This window comes from Prinia subflava, chromosome 1, assembly GCF_021018805.1.
Source record: "Prinia subflava isolate CZ2003 ecotype Zambia chromosome 1, Cam_Psub_1.2, whole genome shotgun sequence".
Taxonomy (NCBI): Eukaryota; Metazoa; Chordata; class Aves; order Passeriformes; family Cisticolidae; genus Prinia; species Prinia subflava.
In genome coordinates this window covers 147,294,618-147,322,212 of record NC_086247.1, presented here as the reverse complement: position 1 = coordinate 147,322,212, position 27,595 = coordinate 147,294,618, and the positions used below count along the sequence as shown (strand labels likewise).

The 27,595-nt window shown below is 39.9% G+C and overlaps 1 protein-coding gene across 1 annotated transcript; it reads left to right on the top strand.

The window, feature by feature from the left end:
- Positions 1–920: 920 nt before the first annotated feature.
- On the top strand, positions 921–27,595 carry ACTR3B (actin related protein 3B). The gene is made up of 12 exons (XM_063416015.1): positions 921–1,075; positions 8,386–8,441; positions 10,209–10,333; positions 11,278–11,388; positions 11,765–11,860; positions 12,015–12,122; positions 13,377–13,520; positions 14,120–14,293; positions 16,724–16,816; positions 25,461–25,586; positions 25,977–26,060; positions 26,650–27,595. Exons 1-12 carry the CDS (start codon positions 1,032–1,034, stop codon positions 26,743–26,745), a joined length of 1,257 nt encoding a protein of 418 aa, XP_063272085.1. The 5' UTR covers positions 921–1,031; the 3' UTR covers positions 26,746–27,595.

The window sequence follows — 27,595 nt, the reverse complement described above, 5'->3', positions numbered from 1 at the left end:
GAGATGTGAACCGAGGCAGGTCTTGCTCTGAGGGGCAGCAGCATCTGCAGGGTTTGCTGGGGTGTGGTGAGCCTTTTATTCCCCCTGCAACCTGCATTTGTAGCCTTTGCCATGATATGTAGCTGGAAGAAACAGAATATCCTGAGTTGGAAGGAATCCACAAGGATTGTCAAGTCCAACTCCTGGACCTGCACAGAACACCCCAAAGAGCCACACCGTGTACCCAAGAGTGTTTTCCAAACATTTCTTGAGCTCTGTCAGGCTGGTGTTGTGACCACTTTCTTGGGGACCCTGTTCCAGCACCCAACCACTCTCTGGGTGAAGAACTTCTACCTAATATCCAACCTAAATGTTTTAATATCTAACTTCAGAAGATTTTAAGCTGATGAAATCCATCCATCATATCAGGCCATGTAGCAGGGGCCCTGCTTGACATGGGTGAAGGAGTGTTCTCACAAGCAGGAGATTGAGTCTGGGACCTCTGCATGATGTCAGTGGTGTGGAATAATGAGTGGAACATGTTGGCTTTAGCTGGTGTTGTTTTCTTCACAGTGTCTAGTGGCTGGTTGGGATTTGTGCTGAGCACATGGTTCAGAATACAGATATGTCCATTTGGGGGAACAAGAGTTCAGTTTGGAATGGGCAACCCAAGCAAGTGGTGGAGTCACCATCCCTGGAGGTGTTTTAGGAAAGACTGGACGTGGTCTGGTTGTGCTGGGTGGCAGGCTGGACTGGAGGCCGTCCGAGCTCTTTCCCAACCATACTGACTCGGCAGTGCCGAGTTTATCACGCAGCCCCGGGCACGGCTCTCTGCCACAGGCACAGCCCCGCACTGGCCTCCCCCTCAGCCCTCAGCGCTCAGCCGCGGGCGGGCCCTGACCCGACATGGCGGCCCGGGCGCGGGCGGCGGCGCAGGCGCGGGGGGCGGCGCTGGCGGCGGCCGCTGCGGGCCCGCCCGCATGGAGCCCGCGCCGGGGGAGCCGGCGGCCGCCCGGATGGTGGCGTAGGGCCCGCACTGCCGGCCCCGCAGCATGGCGAGCTGCCTGCCGCCCTGCGTGATCGACGGCGGCACCGGGTGAGTGCGGGCAGGGGGGACCGGCTGCCGGTCCCCGTGCTGGGGACGGGGGGTGTCTCCGCGCCGCGCCCCTCCGCCGTCTCCCATGCCTCGCACGGGGCCGCGCTCCTGCCGTGTGTCCCGGTGCCCTCTCGGCTTGCTGAGTGTTTCGCTCCCCTCCGGCCTTCAGCGGGCTGGTGCGCATCGCTCTCGTCCTCCCTGTCCCCCTCGTGCCCTTCCATCCCGCTGGAGCGCGGAGCGGGGCAGCCCTGCCGCGTCCCCGCCGCGCGTGTTTCTGTGTGCCCTTTTCGCCTCTCGGGACCCGTTTTCGTCTGTGCCCTCTGGCTTTGAAGTATTGCATGATGCAAGTGCTAAAATTGGGGACGGCTGGTTTCCGAAGGGGAGAGGAGCCCGCAGTGGGAGCGGTGCAGGGATACCTGGCGGGCTGGCGGAGGAGCCCGGGCCGGGTGCGGTCCTGTGGGAGCGGTGCCGTGCGCGGACACGGAGCCCAGCGAGCACCGCTGCCCTGCCCGGGGCCGCTCCTGCCTCCGCTCCCCGCTCGGAACCAGCCGAACCCAATTTTAGCGTTTTGAGCTGAGGTGGGAGCGCGCTGCCTTGCTCCAGTGATGCTCTTGGTCGTTGGGTCATCCCTTCACCTTTCTCGGATCAGTGTGAGATTTATTCCGTACTTAACCAAAGCACAAGTTTTGTATCTCAAGTCTTTGAGGGCAGGAGTGACTCTGAGCTGCAGAGGCTTTTCTTGGGAGGCGTTTCAGCAGCGGGTCTGTCCTACCTCTGTGCTAGAGAAGACCCATTCAGCATCCAGCCCTGCTGTGCCTTACGGGGGGAGGTGTCAGAGGGAGCTGTAATGAAGGCAATACTGAATTTCGGTGTGCTTTTGCTAATTAATACCTTTCCTTCGGCCCAGCAGTTACAGACAGCTCTGAGGAGAGGGAGTGAAGCACCGGTCCATGAGTAACTATTCATGGAATAGCTTTGCTTGTCAGACTCGGTGTCACGGATTGCATTAATTTAGCCTTTCCTCTGAAGGGAATTTGCAACACTGTTTTAATTTCTTTAATACTTGGAAAGTTATCTTTACATTTTCCTGAACTGAACAATCTTTAAAAAAACCAACCCCCAAACTAATCCAACCAAATCAAGAAACCCCAATGCCTAGGTAATGCAGGAAACACTTTCCAGTGTTGTGGTGTCACATTGCCTTCTCCTGAAAGAGTGTATCACATTTTGAAATATGTCTGTACTAAACTGTCGTGAAAGTTTTAGAAATCTTTGCCTGTTTCTGCTTATACCATAGCTTACCAGAAACCAGCTCTATTCCCTCAGTGGGGAATACTGGAGTTTACAGCTGCAGACTTTGGAAGTAGAATAGAGATCAGGTTCTGCCTTGTGTGTAATTCTGCTTGCTCTTTAGATAACTTCTTGGTAGTTTCCTAGGTTTCTTCTATATATTTGCTGAAGACATTGTAAGTATCTGTGTTTTCCACAGATCTGTTGCTATTGAAGGATCACTACTTAATAGTTTTGAGAGAAATGGGATATCTAGGTGGATCCTTTAAAAAAGAACAGTGGAAACTGTAAAACCCAGAAAATAAACTCAATGCCAAAGTTGCCTTTTGCAGGAGACCCCCTTGGCTTTCAGTATGGGAAGTAATTCCAGAGTTACACTAGCAGTAGATACTGCTGGCCAACAGTTACACAAAATAAATAAGGATAGGACATTGCTTATTGTGTCCTTTCAAAGAAATAATAATTGAAGTAGAATTTCTAAAATCTGTTTAGTGCTTGCATGGGTAAAGCTGATGGATTTGGTGGGGGGGACACGACATGTATATTGTTTTTTTGCAGCAAAGGTTTGGGTAGTCCCCAAATGATGCACATTTGATTTTCAGTGTCTACGAATGGTCTGGATTCACAGGAGGCAACATGATGTCTCTGCTGGTGGGACTTGTGCTTGACTTTGCTGTAGGGCACTCAAAAATGGAAGACTTTTCAGCAAAGAGACTACTGCATGTGAAATAAGTTATCTTGCAGAATTCAGGATGAAATGAAATCTGAACAAAAGCAGCCAGAAGAAGTAACTTGACTCATTGATACGCAGTCTCTGGAATTTTCCTCTGTGTGGGCTGAAAACCTTTTTATTGTTAGAATGAGTCTACTTTGGGTTACAAGCTTCAAACAGTTCATTCAAATTATTCATAAAAGGGCTTTCAGATAAAGTATTTGAAAGAGCATATCAGAAAGGGAAAGGTATATGCAGACTTGCACTGTGGGACATTGTGTATATAAAATACACATTTGTACTTAAAACTCTGGTACTGAATGAGGTGTTCTGTCCAGCCACTAATCCATCTTTTTTCATGTAAGGAGTTGTAAAAAGTTTGTTAAAAGAATGGTTTTGTTGTTGTTTTGTGCATGAGGAGGCTGGCTTAATTTACTGTTATTTGTAGCCACATGCCTCATTCCTGTAAAATGCCAGAATTCCTCAAAAAAAAAAAAAAAAAAGGTAAGAATAATTGTATAAAAAATAGTTACAGACCTTCAATGAGAAACATATTTTTATAGCAGGGCAGAATAATGTTCCTGTACTCTATTTGATATAGATGATTTGAATTTCCTTTACCATAAACTGCTCACTCTTTATTCACAAATCTTGCAGGAATAGTTACTAATTTGCTAAATCTTTTCCATTAATATTTGCAAATGACTTGACGTAGTGCAATTTTGATGCACTACATCTTGATTTTCTCTGTGTGAGGTTCTCCTCGTGATCAGTTTACACATTGCTGTCACTCTTTTTGTGGAGAAGGGCATGCTATTTTTAGTTTCTTAGGACTACCAGGCCTTTTTGTGTTGCTGTTTTAAATAGCTTTAAACTTCATAACTAGTTTTATTAGTGGCATTTAGCTGTGGGACATAGAACTGTGGTTGGTGGGTGGGCAAAACAAAGGTATTTTAAAATACCTCTCTTCAGTGTATTTGCAGAGGCTGAGGAGTGCTTCTGGTTTGGGTGTATTTCATTGAAGCCATTCTTTTCTAGTAAAGAAAATGTACTTTGGCAAAGTCTTACAGATGAGTTTAGAGGCAAGTAGTTGATTTCTGGGAGAAGTGAGCTGCACTGGGTCTTAAAACTTGAAGCTTAAGGTGTTTTTTGATGATGTTGCTATTAAAGATAGCTGCAGCCTCAGAACATGCTATGTTTCCCCTCTCATACTATATTTCTGATGCCTAGTGAGTTGCTTTAGCTAAGTATTGCCTCTGCTTTTCATAGGTGAGACATGTGAACAGGCATTATTGTAATTGCTGTTCTGGGTCTAAGGAGCTTGAGTTAATTAACTGTTGTTTATAATCATGGGCTTCAGTCCTGCAAACTGCTAGACTTCCTTAAGAAACCCAATGGCTCTACTGTACTCTTTATTCTTATAGTGGCTGCTGATGCTCTTAGGTAAATTGTGCAAAGTACATTTCTTTTCTATTTGATATTTTCTCCTTCATGTCTTCATTCCCATCCCTTGATTTCAAAAGTGCTTTCCCAAACCTTTGTGCAGAACTCGTGTTGCCAGTTCCTCAGACATACTTGTAATAATGATAATAGAGTCTGCCATGGCAGCCTGGCATCACAGGTGTTCTGGCAGCAGTAGCCTGGTTATTCAGACTCTTAGCTGTCAGAGAAAGTGTTCTATTTACAGAGGCTATTTGTTTGTTTGCAGGACTTTCTCAAAGCATTCTGCTATTTTTAATTACGTCATATTTATCTTTTCAGAGGGTTGTTTTGTGTGTGAATGTAACACATTTTTTTAAAGATGTGGACCAGAAAAGCAATAGAGAGTGATCAAATGCTAAAATAGTTGCGTTTGGGCTTTGCTCTTTTGCATACTTGTACAGAGAAAAATTGGATGTCTTGTGTTTTCAGATGGATAAAGCAACTGCTTGAGTTTGTGATTTGTTCTCGTGCTTTGGGAGGAATTTTCCAAAACATATCTCTTCTTTCTAAAGTGGTTAAGGGTGCAGCATCTGCTTCCAAGTGCAGTCCATTTGTATATCTTTGGAGTCAATTCTTGATGCAAGTTTTTCCATCTTGGTGAGACCTCAGAAGAGAACAGGGCTAGGATAACTAATCCTCATGCAAAAGTTTGTGAAACTGGCTTGTGTACAAACTCTTCACCTGGTCAAAACAGTATGGAAGAGACCATACTATTTTTAGAAATTGCTTGTTTCAACAATTGTAATTTCCAGAGATTTTAAAAAAATGAGTAGTCCTCCAAATCTCTTTGCATGAAATAGCCTTAGTCTATCGGATCATTTTTCTGCTAATTTTTAGTGCAGTATCCTATATTTTGGCCAGTTTCCAGTAGGTTCCTATCTCACTGGCAACAAATTGCTGCTTTTAATGAAATTAAGTTGGAATACTGATTATCTACACATTCTGCTACAGCTGTCTCTGTAATTTTACAGATCACAAGATGTTACATTACCATTAGTCTGCTAGGCTGTAACTCAGGAGAAAGGAAACTGTATTTTAGATGCTTAAATATTCATTGGAGAAGGGACTGGAGACCAGGCAACCTCTGTAACTGTTTCAGTCCAGAGCCTTTCTGGTCAGTGAATATTTAAATCTCATGTAGGAAAGGGAGTATTTTCTGTAGGAGGTCCTTGAAATGAGTCACCCAAACATTTTAATGTACCCTTGAAAGGTGGAATGAATTTGGGTCCTGTTGGGCAGAGCAGAGATCTGGGACCAAGTCTGCCATGTCCTGAGGCTCCTGGATAGCAAAGAGCAGCACAACTGCATCATCTGTTTTCCTTCTCTTCCTGAGTGGTCTTGGGAGAAATTTGAGTTTCCCTTCCATTTGGTTTTGTCCAAAACACCTGAAATGTGGCTGCTCGATCCAGTCTGTCTCTTGTTTGATCCTAAGTAGATATTTTAAACAGGTTTTGTTTTTCTGCTGATTTGCTTCACCATTGAACTGAGAATTGAATTATTATCTTAGTTTTAATATTAGTCTTTCATGGATTAATGGCATGCAAAAGAAATCTTTCCATATGTTACCTTCTGTGAGATGAATTCTTTGAAGAGATTTTTTTTTTTCATTATACTGAGAAATACACTTATTTTTTAGTTTTTTTCACTAGGTGAATTAACCCAGGTTAAGAATGAATCTGTAAAATGCTGAGCTCTAGGGGTTTGGTAACTTTACAAGTTACTTTAGTAGGAGAGGGAAGATAAAGCTCTTGCAGACTGGTAGCCCAAATTGACTTTTAGAGAGTGTTTTCTTTTTTTAATACTGTGAGTGGGTGTGAGTTTAGCATGTGTGTTGAGGGGGATAAGATAGCAAACTGAACTCACCTCTTGGCCAGACATTAGTTTAAGAAATGAATTCTGGTTAGACTGCAGGAACCTTTTAATTTATTCATGCATACACATATATAAAAATTGCATAAGAAATATATATATTTACATGTATGTGTATGTAGATACTGTCTTTGGTTTTTGTCACTAAAGCTTGAAGGGCTTTTTGCATGATGTTTCTGCCTAATTGTCATTTCTAAGTCTTGAAACTAGGTGTTTTAAACAAACAAATGTTTTCCTTGGTTTTCATTATGTTCATTTTGTCATGATTCATTTCAGAGAGAGAAATATGAGAAAGCGGCCTGTACAGTTCTTAAATCCCAGTAGAACTCCTGTTGTTGCTTGTTATGTTTTAACAATATTCCCTAGGTAGGCCTCATTCTAAAATGAGAAGAATCTATGCAATAATAACCATGAAAAGAATTTTTACTAGTAATGTCCTTCTTTACAGTCAGTATAATTTAACATCCTGATTATGTTTTTTTTCTGAGAGCCACAGCAAATGTGCATAAACAGTTTGGATTAGACTAAAGCATATGTCTATGATGATGATTAAAAACCCAACAAACCCTTGCCTCCAACACAGTCTTTTTAGCCTTGTGGGGAATGGCTTTTTAACTATTGTTTGAAGTCTATTGAAGCTATAGCTTTGAAGAGAAGTTGAAATATAAATATTGACGTTCCCAGGTCATTGATAATTCAATTTAGATTAATTCCTTTATCTAATAAAACTGTGATTCTTAATGAACATTTTTATAGCAAGTACTCTGTAAAAAGGAATGTGCCTTTCAAGCTGCTAATGAAGATGCAAACCCTCTGCTTTGGCCATGGCATAATATTGTTTGCAAATATTGAGAGTAGGATGTAGACAAAGACTTTATATTCACTTTAGGACCCAGACTGGGATTGATCTCATTGTATGGCTTTAGGGTTTTTGTGTAAAAATGATGTGAGCAATGCTGATTCCCTCAAATCATGCTGCTGTGTCAATATTCAAGAGTGACATCAGTCTCTGCAAGCATTCAATCAATTTAGTTGGGTTGGTTTTTCTTATAACATTGTTTCTGATGTGGGTTTTATTGTTATTGTGGGTTTTTTTCTTTTTTTTTTTTTTCCCTAGGAAATACAGCTATTTTTCATAGTCTGAGATGCTAATTATTTCTAGTTGCTAAAGACCTGGAGTAACTTGCAGCTACTAATAGCTCTAGAAATTTTTACGTTTTATGTGAAAATTTCTTTACTTTTTTTTCTTCTCCCTTCTTTTTTCTTCTTGATCCTTCACTTGTTAAAATAGATACTACATGTATAATGAAAGAAATTATCAATGCTTTGTACCATCTGCTGCCCATTTCTAAAGCGTTTCATCAGTGCAGGCTTGCTTTGGTGTAGTATTTGTCCTTTATGACACACAGATACTGTACCTGTGACAAAGTGAATAGTTTGTTGGAGGCCTGAAAGGGAATTGTATCAGGATTGTAACAAGAGTTCTCAGCTGTGGTTTATACTTGTGACATTGTATTATTTCTTTTTTCTTTTTTCCTGTATTGGAGACTATTAAATGAATATGTAAAGTCTAAGGCTCTCTTTGGTCATGGTACTGAAGGGTAAGATCTGCACAACCCTAATTTTTACCAAAGGGTGCAATGTGACCTGCCTGTCCTTTGTCATAGCTGGTCAACAAGATGGAAAAAGGAGTTCTCAGACTTGATAGTTCTGAATAACACTAGCAAAATTTGTAAGCTGAAGTTGTATGAAAAATAAATTAACGCCTAAAATATTTACCGATTTGAGTTTTCTTTTCAGCAGGATGATACTTGAAAGCATAACCCAGAAAATGTGGACATGGCACGTGATGCATGTTCCACCTTTACTTTAAGAAGTGGAGTGAATTGAAAGTATTTTTTCTTCATGTTTTTACATCTAAGTGCATGTAATGACCTGGTCATTTTTTTTCCCCTAGGTATACGAAGCTTGGCTATGCAGGAAATACAGAACCTCAGTTCATTATCCCATCATGTGAGTTGATTTTTTTGTCCCTCCCAATTGTAATACACACTGCTGTCACTGAGCACTTTCAGGATTAAATGACACGCCTCCAGCTCCCAGCTCAGCCTGTGTCCATCTGGGAAGTGACACTCATCGTGTGAGCATCCTTGGCTGGAGTGGAGCTAAACAGAGCTCCTTGTTTGCAGTTTGCTAGGGCTGTTGCTCATTAAACCAGCTCTTGGTTGCTATGACAAAGATGAAGAGAACTCCAGTCCAATTTCCTTTTTATCTCCATTATTTTTCTGCCAGGACTCTTGAGTAGACAGAATGCAATTTACCTCCTGTCTACCTGACACCATGGTTACAGCCTGGATAATCTGGGGAAGGCTCCCAATCAAATTAAGCACTGAAGTGCAGGTGGTGTCTGCCTTATTTACATTGTCTGGGACTGTAGACAGTTTAATGTTCAAAAAAGTTGTTGCTATTAGAAAATGTTCCTTTTGGGTGTGTATTTACCAATTAAAACGTTCTTGCGCATTTCACATGCTTTTGTTGAACAGATTTACTCTTTAATTTTTTTAATGTGTTGTTTAAAATGTTATACATTTCTGGTAGTTTTGATTTTAATTGACATCTTAATAGTTTCTCTGAAATGCTGTATATATATATTTATAAATAGTAGCACTGACTATGTATTTACATCTATAATGGCATCTGTTACCTCCATTTATGTCAAGCACTGCTTTTTATTTTTTGTAAACTTTACCAATTAATTACTTATTAATGCATCTAGACTACCTTGTAGCTACTTATGATAGAAAGTCTAAAGATAAGGAAATTATAAAGGTAATTGGTGAAGGGGGCACATGTTCTTCACCAGGTGTAGCTGCAATACTGCTTACAGTCTCACTATATTAAGTATTGTAAAATTTGAAACCTAAACCACTGGTAAAGATTTAAATGTGTTATGTTAAACAAGTGGGATAGCAAGGATTTCCTCTGATTTTGCTATAAATTCTGTTTTATACAACTATAAGCCTGTTGGGGGGTAGATGTTTTTCCAAAAGTATTGTTTGCCTGTGAGTCATTTTTTGGTGCTAGTAGTATTTTTTGTGTTTGTGGATGATGCCTGCCTACTCTGCATTTTCTGCTACATGCTATTTAGATCCTAATTATGACCTATTAAAAGAAAACTATATAAATAAGGTTATGTTTTAGCAGTACTTCATTCCATTTTTATTTTTAGCTTGCCCCAGATTTGATTTTTGCTGTCTCATCTTCTTGCCTACAGCAGCCATCATCTAATAATTTTAGTGATAGTTGCAGGCTGCTAATGGGAAGCATAAGTGTCTCCAAAGATTTCTCTGTAGTACTGCAAATTGATTTCTCCCCTCCCTCTTTCCTCTTTCTCACCAACCAGGATAATGACTCCAATACTTATTTTTGAATACACAGTTTATTTTCTTCTCCTGTGCTCTTCCTCTTTATTCTAGGGTTAAAACTCATAAAATCATGTTGCTTACTGGAATGCTGCGCTTGTACAGGTTTAGTGACTGCTGTGGTCTGTAAAAAAGGCATTTTCAATATTTTCTGTGAATCATTATGTACACTAATGAGGGAGGGCTGACCAGAATGAACTCAGCTCTATTGGCTTGTCAGCAGGTCACTCACATGATTTCTACTTTTTATATTCCAAGTTTTATTTCTGGAAAAGAATCCTCAAATAAATAAATATTCACCACTTGGTATTTAGCTGCTTTAGTTTTGTTCTGATTTGTTTTTTGGGTTTATTTTAAGGTATTGCAATCCGAGAGTCGGCCAAAGTGGGGGACCAGGCTCAGAGGAGGGTAATGAAAGGTGTTGATGATCTGGACTTTTTCATAGGAGATGAAGCCATAGACAAACCTACCTATGCTACAAAGGTGAGCATTCAGGAGACTTAGACAGCCTTTCCCAAGTCTTGCATTTTTTGTGGTAAAATGTTCAAGGATTTCTGGATAGCCATGCAATACACGTTTGGTTTTTTTTTTGTGAAGTATTTTTATTTTTTAAAAACTGCATGATTTGGTTCATGGCTTTACCCTTTTTTAGATATCTGTTTTACTAGTGCTGTCTTGTGTGCTTGGTGTTTGTGTAAATATTCATTGATGCAGTGCAGCTGTTCAGTTTCAAAATTCTGAGCTATTAAAATAGTCATATACACTGAATATTTAAATTCTTGCTAAAAGTGTGCCCTTTTAACATGGCATATGAACTGGGAAATGTGTTAGATACTTTTGCTTCAGGGAATGTCACAATTGTTTTGGGAAGGGCTGTCTTCAATGCAGCTTTTCTGTGAATCATATTTTCCATCCCCTAGTAAAGGACTTTTTGTACTTACGAAGTGTTACTGGCTTATGAACTACGTGGAAAAATATCATATTTTATACATCCTTCTGTGTTACTTAAATGTCAGCTGTGTTCTTAACATTGAACAAAATGTAAACATCATCTCTGCCAGAAATTTTTGTTGAAAAATATATAGCCTATATGGTTTTTATTTCTTTTTATAATATGGAAAGGCGTATTGAAGCCAAGTATGATTCTCAACTTTACAAGTGATAAAATTCATACAAAAAGAGGTTAAAACACAGTTCTGCAACAGACTAATAGGAATAGAGTCTGGATTCTGGCTGCTAGTCCTGCAAGGTAGAATTTGGCTTGGTGGAAGTACCTGGGAGCAGGAGGTAACTTTGAATTTTGCCTCTGAATTAAAGTCAGGATGAAGGGTTTGATAAGATACCTGGAGATGAGGTGTCACACTGTTCCTCTTGCTGGGTTTGTTTGTCCTTGCATGATCCAGTGCTGACAGGTTTTGCTGTTGCAGTGGCCTATCCGACATGGAATTGTTGAAGACTGGGACCTCATGGAGAGGTTCATGGAGCAGGTCATTTTTAAGTATCTTCGAGCTGAGCCTGAGGATCACTATTTTTTAATGGTGAGTTAATGAGGCTTGGTAAGGAAATAGTTTTGTAAGAGGAAAACCAAATACCATTCCAAGAACAAATTTTGCACATCCTGCTGGAGGATTTTTCTCTGTATGTCTTATTTCTCTAGCAGTGACAGGGTTTGGGTTTGAATTTGAAGGGGAAAACTAATCTTTAAAGCTGCATTGTAACTATATCCTGTTAATTTTGTGATGCAGGCTACTGCAGGTCAGCTGTTGTTTTTGAAAAGCTTCAAACATTGTTTAAATTCAGTTTGTAGTTTTTTATTTTGAATGCACTGAGGATTTTTAAAGTTTGATTACCATACCAAGCTAATCAAGGCAGGATCCTATAGAAGTTCTTTTTCAAAACTCTTTGTTTTTGCAGACAGAGCCTCCTCTGAACACACCAGAAAACAGAGAATATCTTGCAGAAATCATGTTTGAATCATTTAACATCCCAGGACTTTACATTGCTGTGCAGGTGAACAAAGCAAATGTGTTCTTCTACAGTACAAAATAACTGCAGTGTTTTGGCCTTTCGTAGGCACGTGTCTGAAGTGTTTGAAACAGTACTTTTTGAGAGTGTAGATTAGAGCACTCTGCCTGCTTCTAAATATAAACTCTGTGTGCTGCAGGCAGTGTTGGCCTTAGCTGCCTCCTGGACGTCACGGCAGGTTGGGGAGCGGACTCTGACTGGGATTGTCATCGACAGTGGTGACGGAGTGACCCATGTCATCCCCGTGGTAGGTAGCAGGGTGCACTTTGAAACCAGCACTGCTTTGGACAGGGTTTGTTTACTATGAAGTTAAATAAGAAGTGTCAAATGAAACCTGATTTTTAAGTTTTTAGGGTTGTTTGGGACTTCTTTCCATGCAAAAGTATGTATTTCATTATGTATTAATTTAGCTTGCAGACTACAGGAAGGTCACAATAAAGAATCACCAATCCAGCTTTTAAAAGGCTATTTCTGTACAACCTTCCATTACTGTGATGCCTCAGTTCTCTTAAATATCAATGATTATCATGGGTTTATGTCTCCTGCATGCCAACAGTGTCTGACAGGAAATGTCTTAGATTTTTTGACACCCTGCATTTTGACTGTTTAATGTATGGGGTAATGTGTGCTTTTTATGTGATTTATTGGATTTTATTGTTTCCACTCTGCTTATGTGGAAACAACTACAAATTTATATAAGTATCTGTTATTATACATGATCAATCTCATCAGTTTAGTTATGTGAGGTTGTTAAAAATACAGAGTTATTCTGTGCATACTGACATCCATTGATGTAATTTTGTGTATTTTTGAACCATACTGTGTCCTTGAATGATCAGGTGTATTAGAAATGAAAATCTGATTCCTTTTAACTTCATCTTGCATTTTGGTGTTAAGGTGATTTTCTCAGTATTTTGTCATATGGGCAATGCTGAGAACAAACAGCATTTACTGCATGAAACTCTGAAAAGTGTTAAAAAAAAAAGGCAAGGGAAGAAATAATGTGGCTCAGCAATACCAGTGTTTTCAGTAAATGCATCCTAAAAAAAATTCAGCAAGTAGATTTTCTGGTTTTATTGTGCTTATTGTAAGATCCTACTTCTATTTGAGTTTTCTATTCCTATTTGATTTTTCTTGTCTGAGAAATTTCATACTTTTTTCTATTAATTTTTTACCCTCAAACAGAACACAGGTAGTTTATTTATATTGTGTTTGCTTTTCTGATGGTGCCTTAAAGGAGCCATCGGATCTGACTAATGTGTACAAGACTTTTTATCACTTGTGTATTTATTAGTTAGTCAATATCTGTTTATATGTGGTAATCAAGGTCTTTAGATAAAAATGATACCCACTTTGCCGAGGGGTACACATTTTAGAGTGATTTTACAGTTTCAGGATTTTACTTTTAATAGAAAATCAGAGTATTATAAAAATGAACGTTAATTATTGATACACAGTAAGTTTTCCCCTTAACTATGTCTTTTCCTCTCCTCCTACATAGGCAGAAGGCTATGTAATTGGAAGTTGCATCAAACATATTCCTATTGCAGGTAGAGATATTACTTACTTTATTCAACAGCTTCTAAGGGAAAGGGAGGTAGGAATTCCTCCTGAACAATCTCTGGAGACAGCAAAAGCCATAAAGGTACACCCTCCTTTATCTCTTAATAAATACATAATAAATCTCCGTGAGCTAATTTTTTGGCTCTAGCAAGTTGCCAGTGGCTCTCTTAAAAATGCAAATGTAGGCAGTGTATTATAATTGTGCCAGCATCTGGTCATTTATCCAATCAAGAGTGGGGGAAGGAAAAAGGAAGAAAATATTCATGCTAGACTGTTGGGAGTGAGGATGTTGCGCAGATTAAATCAGCATTTAAACTTTGGAGTTGTTTATAATTTGCTTTGTAATAAAATTAAAAAAAAAAAAAAGAAGAGTAGGGTGATTTTGTGGGCCTGCTCTTGCAGTAGAAGCTTGCCCTTGAAATTCTTTATGTCACAGACCTACTGTTGGAGATGTTTTTATTTTGAGAGGGGCAAACGTAGCTGAGTCAGCGTGTGCAGCCCTTTAGGAGCAAATGGGCCTCGAGCCTTGTGGGGTTGAGGCTTCAGTAGTGATGTGGGTGAGAAAATTCCTTAAACAGCTCCATCTGTAAAAATGCTCACACTTTTCTGATTGTGTTGCACTTTAATTCAGTGAAGTACTAATTATTTCAGCTATTTTTAACGCCTGGTGTTTCTTCACAGGAGAAATACTGTTACATTTGCCCCGACATAGTGAAGGAATTTGCCAAGTACGACGGAGACTCTCGCAGGTGGATCAAGCAGTACACGGGCATCAACGCCATCAACAAAACCAAGTTTGTTATAGATGTTGGTTACGAGAGGTTCCTCGGGCCCGAAATCTTCTTCCATCCCGAGGTAAGAGCAGGGGAACTCTGTGAAGTTGAGCCATTCGTGGTGCCCGGGCGCCATCCCGTGGCAGTGAGGGGCCAGCGAGTCTCCTGAACACAGGCCTGGTGCACTCACAGGTGACTTCAGCACAGCAGAAAAGTGTTTTTCTGATGTCCAGTCGAATGTTTAAAAAAACCTTGTTCTTTTCCTTTAAAGGCAATCTGAACTTGAGAAGAAATTGTTTGAATTCACTGTTTTTGTATAGTATTTTCCTTTTTCTTTCAGCCTCAGTTTAAACAAGGCTGTCTTTATATTTTGTGTGTTGCCAATCCCTTTGGGCAGCATTAAGCATGGCATTGATGGTATTCTAAATATTGGATGCAGATTTCTGATATTAGTCAATTTGTAAGGCATGGATGGTAAGTTTATCCTTGAAGGAAGTCTGTTGAAATCTCTCTTGCTGTGGCCATAAGTAGTATGTACAATTCTGGGAAAGATTTCTGTTCCTCATCTCTCTGATTTTTGGTAGTTCAGTTTGAGTGAGTATCAGGATATTGTTGAGAGGAAGGAGTCAGGTTTTAGTACAGGTCCTCACCATTCCTGCACACTTGGCTGAACTTACGCAGGCACCCATAGACTGCAATACTGTTAAAAACTTTTATTAAAATCCACATCAACACTGGTGAAGCTTCCTTTTTTCCTTCTTGGAAGAATATTTAAAAGCTTCTCTCTGCCACCTTTTGTCTGAATTCCAGCTGTAATCTTCAGTGGTCAGTTTGTAGCCATCTAATCTTCTGCCAGTATTAAATCTCTGAGCTAAATCGTTTTTCTTCTCTGCTGTTTACCAATGTGATTTAATGGAGAAGCATTGAATCCCATGTCAGACATAATTTTAAGAGTTCCTCTTTCCATAGTCTCTAAAAAGACTGTTGGGAATGGGATAAAGGACCAATTTCCATTTTTTTCATTTCTTAGTAGTTTCTTGACTCTGTATTGAAAAAACCACCTGAACTTGAACTGACCTCCTAGACAAGAAAAACATACTAGATAATGTGTACTGCATCCAGAGAGAATTTCTTGTGTTTCATTAACTCCGCACTTGAAAAAGTAGCAACTTAGCTAGGTAAAAGCTGCCTTTGGTAAAGCTGTCTTGTAATCTTTTCCTACTTTCAGTTTACAGAATTTGTTCTGAAGTCTTTAATACTCCTGAAGTTAGCTCTTGGGGTTTGTGGCTATCCAGATTATTTCTCTACTTTTTAAATTAGATATTTTATTTGCCATTCTCCAACCATCTCATATTGGCTGGCAGACTACAATTTTACAATGAATTCTCTTGTCCCTGTTCTGGGATGATGTTACACCCTACCTCTCATTTCTCCTTAGTCCTTTTTCCCTGCTGTTTTTTCAATATCTCTGTGAAGAGCTCAGGAGATTTCAGGCTGTAGTTCATTCAGATGAAAACTCGGTGTGCAGCAGCTTCTCTTTTGATTTATGTGGCTTCATGTTTTTGCTTCTTGCATGATTAATTCTTGCTGTGGCTGTTAACTTGAATTCTTGGGGAGTGCCCTCATCATTCTTGAGGCTCCTGAGCTCCAAACTTCCTTTGCTAATTTTCTCTCAGTTCAGTGTATACTTGCTATGTTTGACTGTTATTTGTTCATCCATGTAGATACCTCATCTTGTTTTGAATGTAAGTCCCACATGCTTCTACACAAAACCTTCTAATATATCCATAATAATATATTATTATGTATTGGTTATTGATTCAATTTTTCAGAGTTTAACCTCTGAAGGGAAAAAATCATGGTCTATTGCCAATTCTTTTCTTTAAAGCTTGCGTTATGTTTTAAGTGGAAAATTTCCACTAGACTGTTTTCTAGCATTAGCAACTCTTGACTCTCTAGTTTTATAAATGCAGAAATTTACATTAGCACTGTGTTCATGTTTGCATTGATGGGGACTTTCACTCAAAACCTTAGACTATTTATGCTTTTTTGAACATTATATACTTCCTGGGGAAAAAAATCTGACTTTTTGGTGGGAATTTAACAGAACTATTTTAGTAGCATTAAAATCTTTTTGAGGGAAACATTCTGATTTGCACACTGGTGTTTTTAATCTCACTTGAAAGGAAAGGCAGGACCACAGTGCATGGTAACAGTGTGTTTAATACTGCAGGAAAACTCAAACTCATCTTGCAGGCAGTAAAAGTGCATAGTGCATAAATTGTAAAGAGTGAATTTCTGACCAAGGAAGAGACTCTGAGTTTCTCAGCAGAAAAAGAAATTGTCATTTCCTCTGTAGAGAAGTGTTTGTTTTAATGTAGAATAAGCCGTGAGCAAGACTTGAAACTACTACTCTTCTCCTGTTTTAAAGTCTCTCCACAGTCTTATTTCTGCCTTTTTATTTCTCTGTTTTTTGGATGAAAAATCTAATGCCTGTTCTGTTTGATTTTAGTTTGCTAACCCTGATTTCATGGAATCCATTTCGGATGTAGTTGATGAAGTTATACAGAACTGTCCCATTGATGTCCGGCGTCCATTATATAAGGTATGGCCTTTCTCTTATAAAATTAATGTAATTTATTTAAATCGTAAATCTCAGCATCATTGCTATCACTTCCTCCACAATGAGAAATGTGAACTTTGGATAGAAATTAAATGAGTTGCCACTTCTGAATGCCAGTACATATTTACTTCTTTTTAGTTTTGAAAGAAAAGTTTCTGTAGGTACAGGTAAGTATTGTCCCTGAGGAACTGTGACAGAGGGATGTTATTTGTATCTGACATTTGTAATGTCAATTCTTGTGCATGAAGGACTTTTGGTTTTGCCCATTTTAAGGGTTATTCTGTGGTCTTTCCTCTGTCACTACCCTCCTTCCCCTGCTTTATTAAGTGGTGGTTTCCAATATTTTTTTCATGGTCTTGTCTTGTACCTGCCCACTGTCTGCAGTTTAGTCAGTACTGCATCACTTATAAAGTACATGAAAACTAAAAATATTTTAGGGGAGAACAGTTAGGCCAGCTTAAACCTGCTTAAAACCAGGGTGGAGTCCAGAGGGTACTTTCAGTTCCTCCCAGTTAAGGAGTGAAAAGTAAGGTGCATGCATAGTCCATGGCCAGACACTCTGTCTGTATTGGCAGCACATGCAATGGTTACCTTTTTTCTGCTTGTGCAGGAGCAGTACAATTTTGGAAATAACAGCATAAAGCTATAGCACGCAGAGATTTATCTGCTCATGTAAAAGGTGGTAGTGCTCCTCACCTGGCAGAATGAGCATTAAGTTCCAACTAAGTCGTGTCTCAGGATAATTTTTAACTATTAAAATTCTACAGTCTCTTGTCCTTGCCTGGTGAACACCCTCTGCAATCTAGAATGAGATGTATCACTCCAGAGCAGATCTGTGGGGCAGGATAAAAGGGGAAGTGGAAGTACTTAACAGGCTCTTATGTCAGTTCTGCAGTAGGTGTCTTCAATGACTTCAAGCTTAGGTAGCAGAAGGGTTTCAGAACCCCTTAGTGTGTGGTTGTGCTTAGGATCTCTGCTTTTTTTTCTGAAAGACTGAAGCTTCCTCAGAGCAACAGATTCTTTGCTTGGTGGGGTAGGGTTTGGTACTGATTAGAAAGTGGTGTTTAAAACCTGAGGTTGTTACTTCTGCCTCGTCATAATCACTAGACAAATAACTTTCCCTTGGCTTGCCACTGATTGAGACTTTATTTTTCCTTTTTCTGTTTTTCATTATACTTGCTTAGTTAAAATAAGGTTTCACAATTTCTTGTCGAATGTTCTGAGAGAGGTCAGTTGTTATTGATGGTAATTGTTGCTATCTTCTTTCAGCAAGGTCACTTCAAAGGGACGAGCATCTCGTGTTCTCATTGTTTAAAACAGAAATACTCCACTCATACTTTCTCTCTGAGGTTTATCCAAGTTCCACTTGCCCACTGTGCTGAGTGGTGGCCAACCAGGGCCCTGTGCTTTGGAGCTGAGTTTCCATCAATGTATTTGGATTCTTCCTCGGTGTTCCTGCAGAAAATACCTATGAGTACCCTTATTGCAGATTTTATCTGGCATGTAGCCTTTGAATCATTGTTCCACAACCCATCTTTTGGTGTCCTATGGTATTTCTGAGTTTTATTGCCAGTATCCCTGTTTCCTAATCTGATCAACATCTCTCTCACAAGGCCAGTTATCTTACCTCATGTTGATGTTTTGACTAGCAGAACCTTGATAAGGCTCCTTTAGCCACATCTGTGACAACCCAGCCTAAAGGGAAGAAAGCATCTAAGATTTGTAAATGCTCATTGGTCAAAAGGAATGACAAAAGTCAGAGAGTCTGAAAGTTTTATTAATAAATTGCACACTTGGCATGGAAATTGGTTTGTTAGTCTCTGCCCTACTATCTAAGCACACAGCAGTAGGTTTTGGGTAAAGGGGTAGGGTGAAAGGGAAGAGAGGAATTAAAGAGGGAGAGATGAATTAAAGAAAGAAAGGGATAAAAAGGGAGCACCAGTCCTTGTTTCAGTGTTGATCCAGCTGCATCAGTCTGGCCAATGACATGTCCAGGGTCCTGGGGCATCCCCTGGGCTTGGGATGGGGGTACCTTTCTATGGAGAGGTATTTCTGCCCCATGTAAATTAGTTACTGTGTGCAGTCTGTTCTTTCAGACCATTCTGGAAATGGGTTGAAGGGATTTGGTGGTTGTAATCCCACCCTATAGTCCATGCCAACTTCCTCCACTCGGTGTGGTTTGTTCTCATGGACAAATGCCCTACATGTGCCTGGCCCCTCTTCTCCAGCCAAATCCTGTTCTTCCTCACAGTGTGTTAATACCAACATTCCCTGGTTGTTACCAGCAATTCTTGTCTGTTATTACCAACAGGCCTTGGTTAGTTCCACAGCCATTTAGTTAGTGGTGTTTGAGACTTACACACGAGCCCCTTATTTGCTGGAAATCGAGAGCTAAAAAGAATTTCACTTTGTACTGCTGTTTACAAGACCAGTAGAGAGTGGCCTTTAATCATAGCACTTTTACATCCTGGCCACAATTTGAGTTGGTAAGTTTCTCTGAAAGTTCAATAACAGAAATATTATTTCACTGAGTTGTTATTTGGGCAAGAAAAAGGTTTTGAAGGCTGTTAAAAGACAAGTTCTCTCTTAAGACCTGTTAGTTCTGGGAACAGACAGTGTTTCTGTTAAGCTCAAGAAGGGCTTAGTCCAAGTGCAGATTGTCAGGGCTGAGGGCTAATGAGCATTTCTCAGATCCCATTGGGGCCTGGAGTGGGGGAGATGCACCCCTAGAAGTCCATCCCACAATTGAAGTCAGCTTCTCTGTGCCTCCACAAGACCCCATAACCTGCAGCTGTTCAATACTGAGCACAAACATCCTTTCACACATGATGAAGCCTTTTTTAATTGTATAATGATTGCCAGCAATGCCCTCTCTAATTCCCATGATTACATCATCTTAATGTGATTGCTTGGAAAAACTGATTTGTGTTCTCTAACACAGAGTTGAGAGATCTGGATTGCTTGGGGTGAATTGCTTTCTGCTAGAACAGAAAAAGTTAGATATGGGTCTGAAACCAGGGGAGTTGCATTGAAATATGAAGAGATGAGGAGGATTTTGGTGGGTTTGGTTTGTTGTTTGTTTTTTGCGTTTTGTTCTTGGGTTTTTTGGTAAACCCAAAGCTTCAGAAAGCATAGTGAAATTTAAAATGAGTGCTCAAATGAAATGAGAAATTACAGAGGAGATACTTTCTGGATCTTACCACATGGATGAAATAATTTGGCATCCTGGCTACGCTGATCATTCCTGTGTGTTGAATTCCACTCAAAAATGACCCATCCTGTGTGCAGCTAAAATTTCTGCTCTTGTGGCGTCAGTGAGACATTGTATCACCCTTGCTGTTCTCTGGGAAGAATGGGGTATAGTTCATCTAGTTGGGTTTTTTTAAGAATTTCTGCAAAAATTCTTAAAAATTCTTCCTTTTTTCTTAAAATACTGTTCCACAGCCTTTTCATGTACTTACCTCATAATTATATGAACACACTGTATAACTGATATCTCAGAAATGGAGAGAAATGACAGGGAGAGTGCAGTAGCATGATGGGGGCTGTGCTCTACACAAAAATGAGACCCTTCCCCAGCTTTCATATTCCTGTGAGCACACCAGTGAACTCTGAATAAACTACTGCACACACAGCTTGGATCAGTGGTGAACTTCTGCTCCTGTGGTACAGCCACAGCAGATGCTGGTGTGGAATGTTTTCAGCACTAGTTGGTATTTAAAAGTCTCTTTTCAACCTGAAAGGGCTCTGAACATTTGTCAGTTAGGACATGAGTTTCTGGCACTTAATGTCAAAAAACAGTCTCTTCCTGAATGTAGTTACAATAACTTTAGCAGTGGACAAAGGCTTTGAAAAGTTTTTAAAACTGCTTGCTATCCTCATAAACAATATTTTTGTTAGTCACAGGTTCAGAAACTATCACTTTTATTCCACACTCTGCTTCATCTTTCTTTTTCTTCATCCAGAGCCCCTCCCCAGGTACTTCCAGAGTTAAGATGAGAACAGTATTGATGGTTCTGAGGTCCTTGCCTTCTGCCAGTTCAAAGGATAGAAGTGTAAGGTCACTGACTGTCGCAGCAATTGATTTCTTTCAACTTTTCTCTGCTGTGTTTTTAGCACAAATATCTGAATGAAAGAATATAAGATAAATGACATCCGAAGCCAGGTAAATTCTTTCAGAAATATCTCTGAAAGGTCCTAGCCAAGCATGCTTAAACATTCATGATTCAGATCATGCTGAATCAAATGACAACATCCTTGACCTCAAACTTCTAAGCCAACTTCTCAAGTTGAAAATTCTGCATGAGGTGGGGGACTGTAGGATATTGGCAAGTGTGGTGTTTTATTAGAGATGAATTATCCAGGTTTTCCATGGAAACACAGGTGGATGGGGAGAAGATTTGGACAAATTGCCTCTTTTCCTTAGAGAAGGTGACTTCCTAGCTGGGTGTGCAGCTGTTGTGGACTCAGATTAGTCTCTCAAAGTGACAACTTTGTGAAGTAGTAAAGTCAAGCTCATTGCTACAATTAAGACTTAGACTGTCAGTTCCTGTGTCAGTGTTCACTCAGCAGGTTAAACTGCTGAGCTCACAGGAGCCCATCCTCAAACACTGGAGAGGTCCAGGGTGTAGGGATGGTAAAAACCCCCTGACATCACTTCTGACCTCAGTTGCTGTTAAATGGAAACACTGGTTTGAGAGCAGCTCCCACACAGCTCAGTGCACAGCGTGGTGGGTAGATGGCACTGTTGGACTGGCTTTGCTGATCTGTGCTCCAGCACCACAGGAATTCCCTGTTACTGACCCAGAGCAGAGTGGGGAGGCTCTGGGGGTGAGGGAAGGTGGGAGACACTGCTAGGCCATGGCATCTGCTGGCACCATGACAGGGCATGGGAAAGGAACAGCACTCCTGCTGAATACTGCTGTATTCCTGAGCTATTTGAATGAAAGCCCCAAGAGATTAATTCTGTTACTGTAGCACTGGAGTACTGAGGAGAAGCCTTGCTTATTCCTATCAGAGCTGTAAATAAATTTGTAAGATTACTCCTGCTAGTTGGTTTAATAATTTCTCAGTGCATCTACGGGATTTTCTGGTTCCTTTTGTGTTAGAGGTGTATTTCTGCAGAATGGCACCACCATAAGTCATGCTGAAATCTCTTGCTATTGCTTGAAATGTGAAATGAATGTTAAATCCATGATTTTAAGGAAAAAGAAATGATTTCTTTATTATTAGAAGTAAATGTATTTTTAAATAGTGTTTCTCACAATAAATTTACTTCTTTGTGCTATATTTATTGTTTGGTATGAACAATATTTATCCGTATACTTTCCATACTGTGTTGGCAAATAGTGCCCTGTTTTAACCAAATTAAAAGAGACATGTAGCTTAATTGATTCACTTACTAATGAAATGCTTGGCTTCAGCTTATGAACCTTCCTGGTTTTACCCATAATAATTTTTATTCACAGTCATATATTGATCTTGTTACATGTCACTGGTGGTCTAGTCATGTCACGTTAACTTTAATTTAGGCTGTCAGTTGGAAAGAAGGGAAAATGGGATGTGTTGTTCCTACTTGCCAGAAAAGCTCCAAGGGATGATTTTCAGTTTGGTGCTGCAGTGTCTGATGTGTCCAGCTGAGAGTGGGCTCACACCACGGTGCAGGGTGGAGATGCACAAACCAATTCAGCACCTTGTGCTTGGTTCTTCAGGAGCTAATTTCACTCTTTGGAGTTTTTATGTAAGCTTGATTTAGTCAGAGATTTCTGTTGCAGGAGCTGGGTTGCTTTGTTGGGTAATTTCATCTGTCTGCAGCATTACATTGTACAGGGATAATACCAGAAATGGCACAACGAGAAACAATCACAGAGTTCATAAGAGAAGCAAGAGGTGAGATGAGAAGGGAGTAATTTCTTGCCAGCCCTCTGAGGTGATCTTAGAGGTCTGTTCCACCCTTAATGAGTCTGTGATTGGTATCCATTCCCCTGGCCTCCTTCCAGAAACAGCCAATTCCATTTATCTGCTTGTTGTGCTTAACTTTGTGGAAGGGCTTCGCCCCTCTCTGCTAAGGGAACGCATTCTTTCAAAACAACTTAAATGTTTAGCCAGTTAGCCATAAAAGTGAAAAGCAGCTGGAGGTTCTTTCCATCAGCAGGTATGATAATTGGTGTTAGCTGAGAAACGTGTGGGCTGCTTGGAGCTGTTAAACCAGCTGAAGTGTATTTGAGCAGAGTAAGATCAGAAGAAGTCTTCTTTAAAGGAATCAGCTGGAAACAGATACTCAAAGCCTAACTTCTTTGATGTCCTTTTTTCTGGGAGGCCAGAGGATTCCCTGACAGTCTGAAAACCCAAACATCACTAGTAAATTTTTTCCACAGGTGTATTTAGCATCCTTTGTTTTTATGATTTTTTTAAAAGTAGTTATTAGAATTACACAGATTTATTCTAGAGAAGGTATTTGAGAGGTTAGGGTGGAGGGAGGTGGGTGGTACCCCCTTAGTGGTTTTCTGGATTGTTTTTTTTTTTAATCTGACCATCTTTTCTCACCTTTTTTGTGTCGTTTGTAAGTGGTGTTTGAGGGATTTGGAAAGGATATGGGTTCTGCTTTCATTTTAAGTGAGGAGTACCTGGCTTCTGACCTGACTTGCTGAGTTGAGAACTTGCTGAAAGCTGTATTGACAAGTCTTCTACTAAAGAGTTAGCATGGATTTCTTCTGGAACTGACAAGAAGTGCAGGGAGCAGGGGAACTGTAATTGTATAATTAACCATCTTCTAAATGCAGTTGGTGTCACCTAGTTACTTATATCCTGAATTTTGCTTAGTTTGGCTGGTCTGGATATGTGATAATGTGGTGACTCATCTTTTCAACATTTCTGCCTTGGTACTTCTGTTCTCTTTGGACACTGTTACTGTTGAACTGATTTTGGTGTGTAGAAGTACTTGAATAATTATAATTTGAGGAAGGTGTGATTTCTTAGCCTCTAACTCTGAAATGGTAACTAAGTGAAGAGCACTTCCCAATGATACTGCTAACTCTGTAGTTATGTGAATTGGTCTTGGATGTATTCAAAAAATAATTCTTGGGTTTATTCTGGAATCTATTTTTAGTGATAGCATTGTCCACTTTATGGTGTATGCTTGAAGTTTAATTTGCTTTGAATAGAATTATTGCTTTCACATTCTCTGCCAACTTCATTATCTCCAGGTAGTATTTTCTGGTGACATCTTTTTAATTGCTATTTCATCACTCAGGTTGGTTGTTGTCTTTTTTGCCCATTAGCAATTTCCTTTTCCCAAGTGGAGTGCATGACCACTGATGCAGGGGAAGAGATGTTCTTGTGTATGGGGAGAGTAGGGGGAATCCTCCCTCCTGCTTTAACTTTAGGATCAGCTGTGACTTCTGGCTCCTTTCCTGTTCTCTGTCCTCCCCTTTTCCTTTTGGAATGTTTCAGTAATGTTATGGGGACTTGTGCCTTTTTCTTCAAAGCACACCTGCCTTGTTATGCATTCTTTTATACTGTAGATAATCTGAAACTGTGAAGAAATGAGTTTTTCCTACTGTAATAGTTTTTATGATGTGCAGGGATTTTTTTCTCATGAATAAACAAACAGCCTTCTTCTCATTTTACAAGGTACAAACAAGATTTCCCTGGTTATCTGTTGCTTAAAATCCAAGCACTTCTGCACCCTGCAAGTGTGAACACTTACTATGCATGTCTCTGACTCTTCAGATCCATGTGCAGGCTGAAAACAATGGGTCAGGAGTTCTTTCATTACATGCACAGTCTTGGTCTGCAGTGCCAAAAAATGTTACTGAGAGATAATCCTTGGACCTGTGTACAATGATCCAAGTTCCTTGTGGATGTGTGTCAAGGGCATGTGAGTGGTTTTAGCACGGTGCAAAGGCATTTGTGCTGTTTTGTGTTGTTGAGTTCTTTCTTCTGGTCGTGAATTGCTTTTTTGCTGCCACTCATGCTGTGTCCTAGGGGTCCTGTTTTGGATCCCCCACCTTTGAAGGGACTTCTGTGTTAGTCTGGAATGCTGTAACATTATCAGAATTAGGGATGGGAAATTCAAAAATGTCTGTTTAGAATCCAAATAAAAGTCCAGGCTGAGAGACCTTTTGTTCTGCTCTAAAAACCAAGTAATATCAAACAAGCAAGGGAAGAGGCATCATACTTTCCTCTGTGCTGCAGTTCTCTTTGAAGGTGTGGTGCCTTTTTGAAGAACTCTGTAAATTAAAAAAAGAAAATAGTTCTAGATAACTTTGTAGCTTTTGTAGCAATGTAATATGGTGAGACTTATTTAGTGTCAGGGCTAAAACTGCTTGCTGTGAACATCCCCAGAGAAACTTCTTGATGTAGTGTCTTATTTCTGTGCTGCTCTGTGTATTCCATGGTTTTAATGGAATCCTCCTTTGTAATAACCCATTCTACATAAATGTATTTAAAGGAGAAAAGTAGGGGAACCACGAACTTCCTGTGAATTGGGGGATGCTTAAGGGGTTCTACCTCCTTGTCAACTTCCTAATGATGCTGAGATTCAAATAGTCACCTCTGCAGTGTTGGCTGTTGGGAAACTTGCTTGAAGATGGATTTAAAGAATGTGTCTTTAATTTCTGCACAGAATGTGGTCCTTTCAGGAGGATCCACGATGTTCAGGGACTTTGGACGACGACTGCAAAGGGATTTGAAGAGAGTGGTGGATGCCAGATTGCGGCTTAGCGAGGAGCTCAGTGGTGGTCGGATCAAAGTAAGTGAGGGTTTCAAGGGCATTAATTACGTGACTGGTGACAGAAATCAAGTTCAAAGTTTTCACCTCACTAGTGAAAATACTCTGTAAAGTCAGTAGGATATGTTTATGTGTTGTTAAAAGCACTGGTAGCCTTGCATAACATCTCTTTATAGGAATTTTAAAATTACTGTGAGCAGTTCTAGTTTTCCTTCTAGGAGTTGTGTGAGCAGTAGGCAAGAGGGATTTAACTTTGTGTCCTTTATCATGAAGAGTTTTATGACTTAGTCTCCTAGGGGGGGAGCATATCTGAGTGATAAGTGTGGTAGTGACGTGAATGGAGGGTTGAAGGTGTCTGGTTCTGGCGATGTTAAGTTTGAAAAGCAGCTAAATACGAACTGTTCTCCTTAGCCCAAACCAGTGGAAGTTCAAGTGATAACACATCACATGCAGCGTTATGCAGTTTGGTTTGGAGGTTCCATGCTGGCTTCAACAGTAAGTCTTCATCAAAGTTGTTCTTAATTTTTATTGCATGTTGAATTCTGGCTGTATTTGGGCTGAGTACTAAGTTTTAAACTTTTTCACTGTGACAGCCCAAACTATCACATTCTGGAATCCTTACCCAAGTTTTATCTCAATAAAATTTGTGCAGGGCAAATGGGAGCTTTGCTCAAGTAAGTATATCATGAGTTGACATAATTCTGAAGTAGTTTGGATATGATAGTTCCAATATAGTGCCTTTATTCTTCAAATCAGCACTAGAGATTAGTTAGGCCTTCAGGAATATAGAATCCAAATCAATGGTCTTAAATACAAGAGAGAAGCAAATACAGAAAAATGGGAGCAATTGCTGTCTGCCAAGTGAGATTTCTTACTGCTGTGTTTAAAAGCAATCTTATGACCAGACAAACTTCTCTTGATTAGTTGTATTCATATCCTAATATTTCTAATTTTATAATATTTTAAAATGTAATATAATGTCTTAAGGCTGCAGTCTACAGAAATGCCAAGATGTTATTTATTAGTTGTTTTTTTCTGCCTACATCCTTATCCTTTTGGGGGTATTTGTTTTATATTTTTATAGCCAGAGTTTTTCCAAGTATGTCACACCAAGAAGGACTATGAAGAGTATGGCCCTAGTATTTGTCGTCATAATCCCGTTTTTGGAGTCATGTCATAATGCTCATCCAGTGGAAATAAGATCTCTGAATCCGTGCTGGTGAAGAAACTGGTGCAGTGCAGAGGAAGGCAGCAGATCCTGTAAATACTGAAGCAAGATGTGGTTAACTCTGAGGCATTTGGATCACCATTGTGCACTAAAGCACAGCTTACAGCCCCAAGTCATTTCAGTACAAGCCATTTCTCTGCTGAGTACTCAGAGCCTTTCCTTCTTTCTTCCTAAATGTGAGGTAATTGAAAATAGGTAAGTCTCGGTTTAGGAGGTTGTGCAAATACTACTGAAACTGCATCTAGAAGAATAAGGCAGTGTTTTACTGCTTGTGGAAAGATCTAAACCTTTCCCACTTGTGCCCTGAGTTTGCAATCAAACCTTTAGCAATGGAGCACTAAATACCACATTGCCTTTAGGGGAGTTGGAATGGATACAAGTACCTACCCAAATGGAATCGACTGCAGGATTGGGACAGTACTTTGTAAATGTAGGTTTTCATATCATTTTGTTTTTTATGACATTGGTAGGGTGAGTTGATGACTAGTTCTAAGCACGAACAGCTGTCAATGTCATGGAATGGTGTTATGCATTTCCAGGTGTGAGGCATGTATTGGAGTAGTGCTGGTATATTTTTTTGGGGAAAAAATAAGCCATGTATGATAGAAGCTGATCTGTTTATGTTTGGATGATACAAAGTGATTTATGGTATTGTACGAAGTTTATTATAGCCAATGTTCTTTTGTTTTGAATTTTCTGAAACTGTTTTTTAGGAGATGATGTTTTGTTTTGCTGTTGGTGAGTGGTGGATGACACACAGGCCTTGCACCAGTGAAATAAAAGCTGTTAACATCTTTCTGAA

Excerpts from the sequence above, each read along its gene's own strand:
- ACTR3B (XM_063416015.1), top strand. The coding sequence starts at position 1,032 with ATGGCGAGCTGCCTGCCGCCCTGCGTGATCGACGGCGGCACCGG. Across the intron at positions 14,294-16,723 it reads AAATCTTCTTCCATCCCGAG|TTTGCTAACCCTGATTTCAT; the intron begins GTAAGAGCAGGG and ends GTTTGATTTTAG. Across the intron at positions 25,587-25,976 it reads TCAGTGGTGGTCGGATCAAA|CCCAAACCAGTGGAAGTTCA; the intron begins GTAAGTGAGGGT and ends TGTTCTCCTTAG.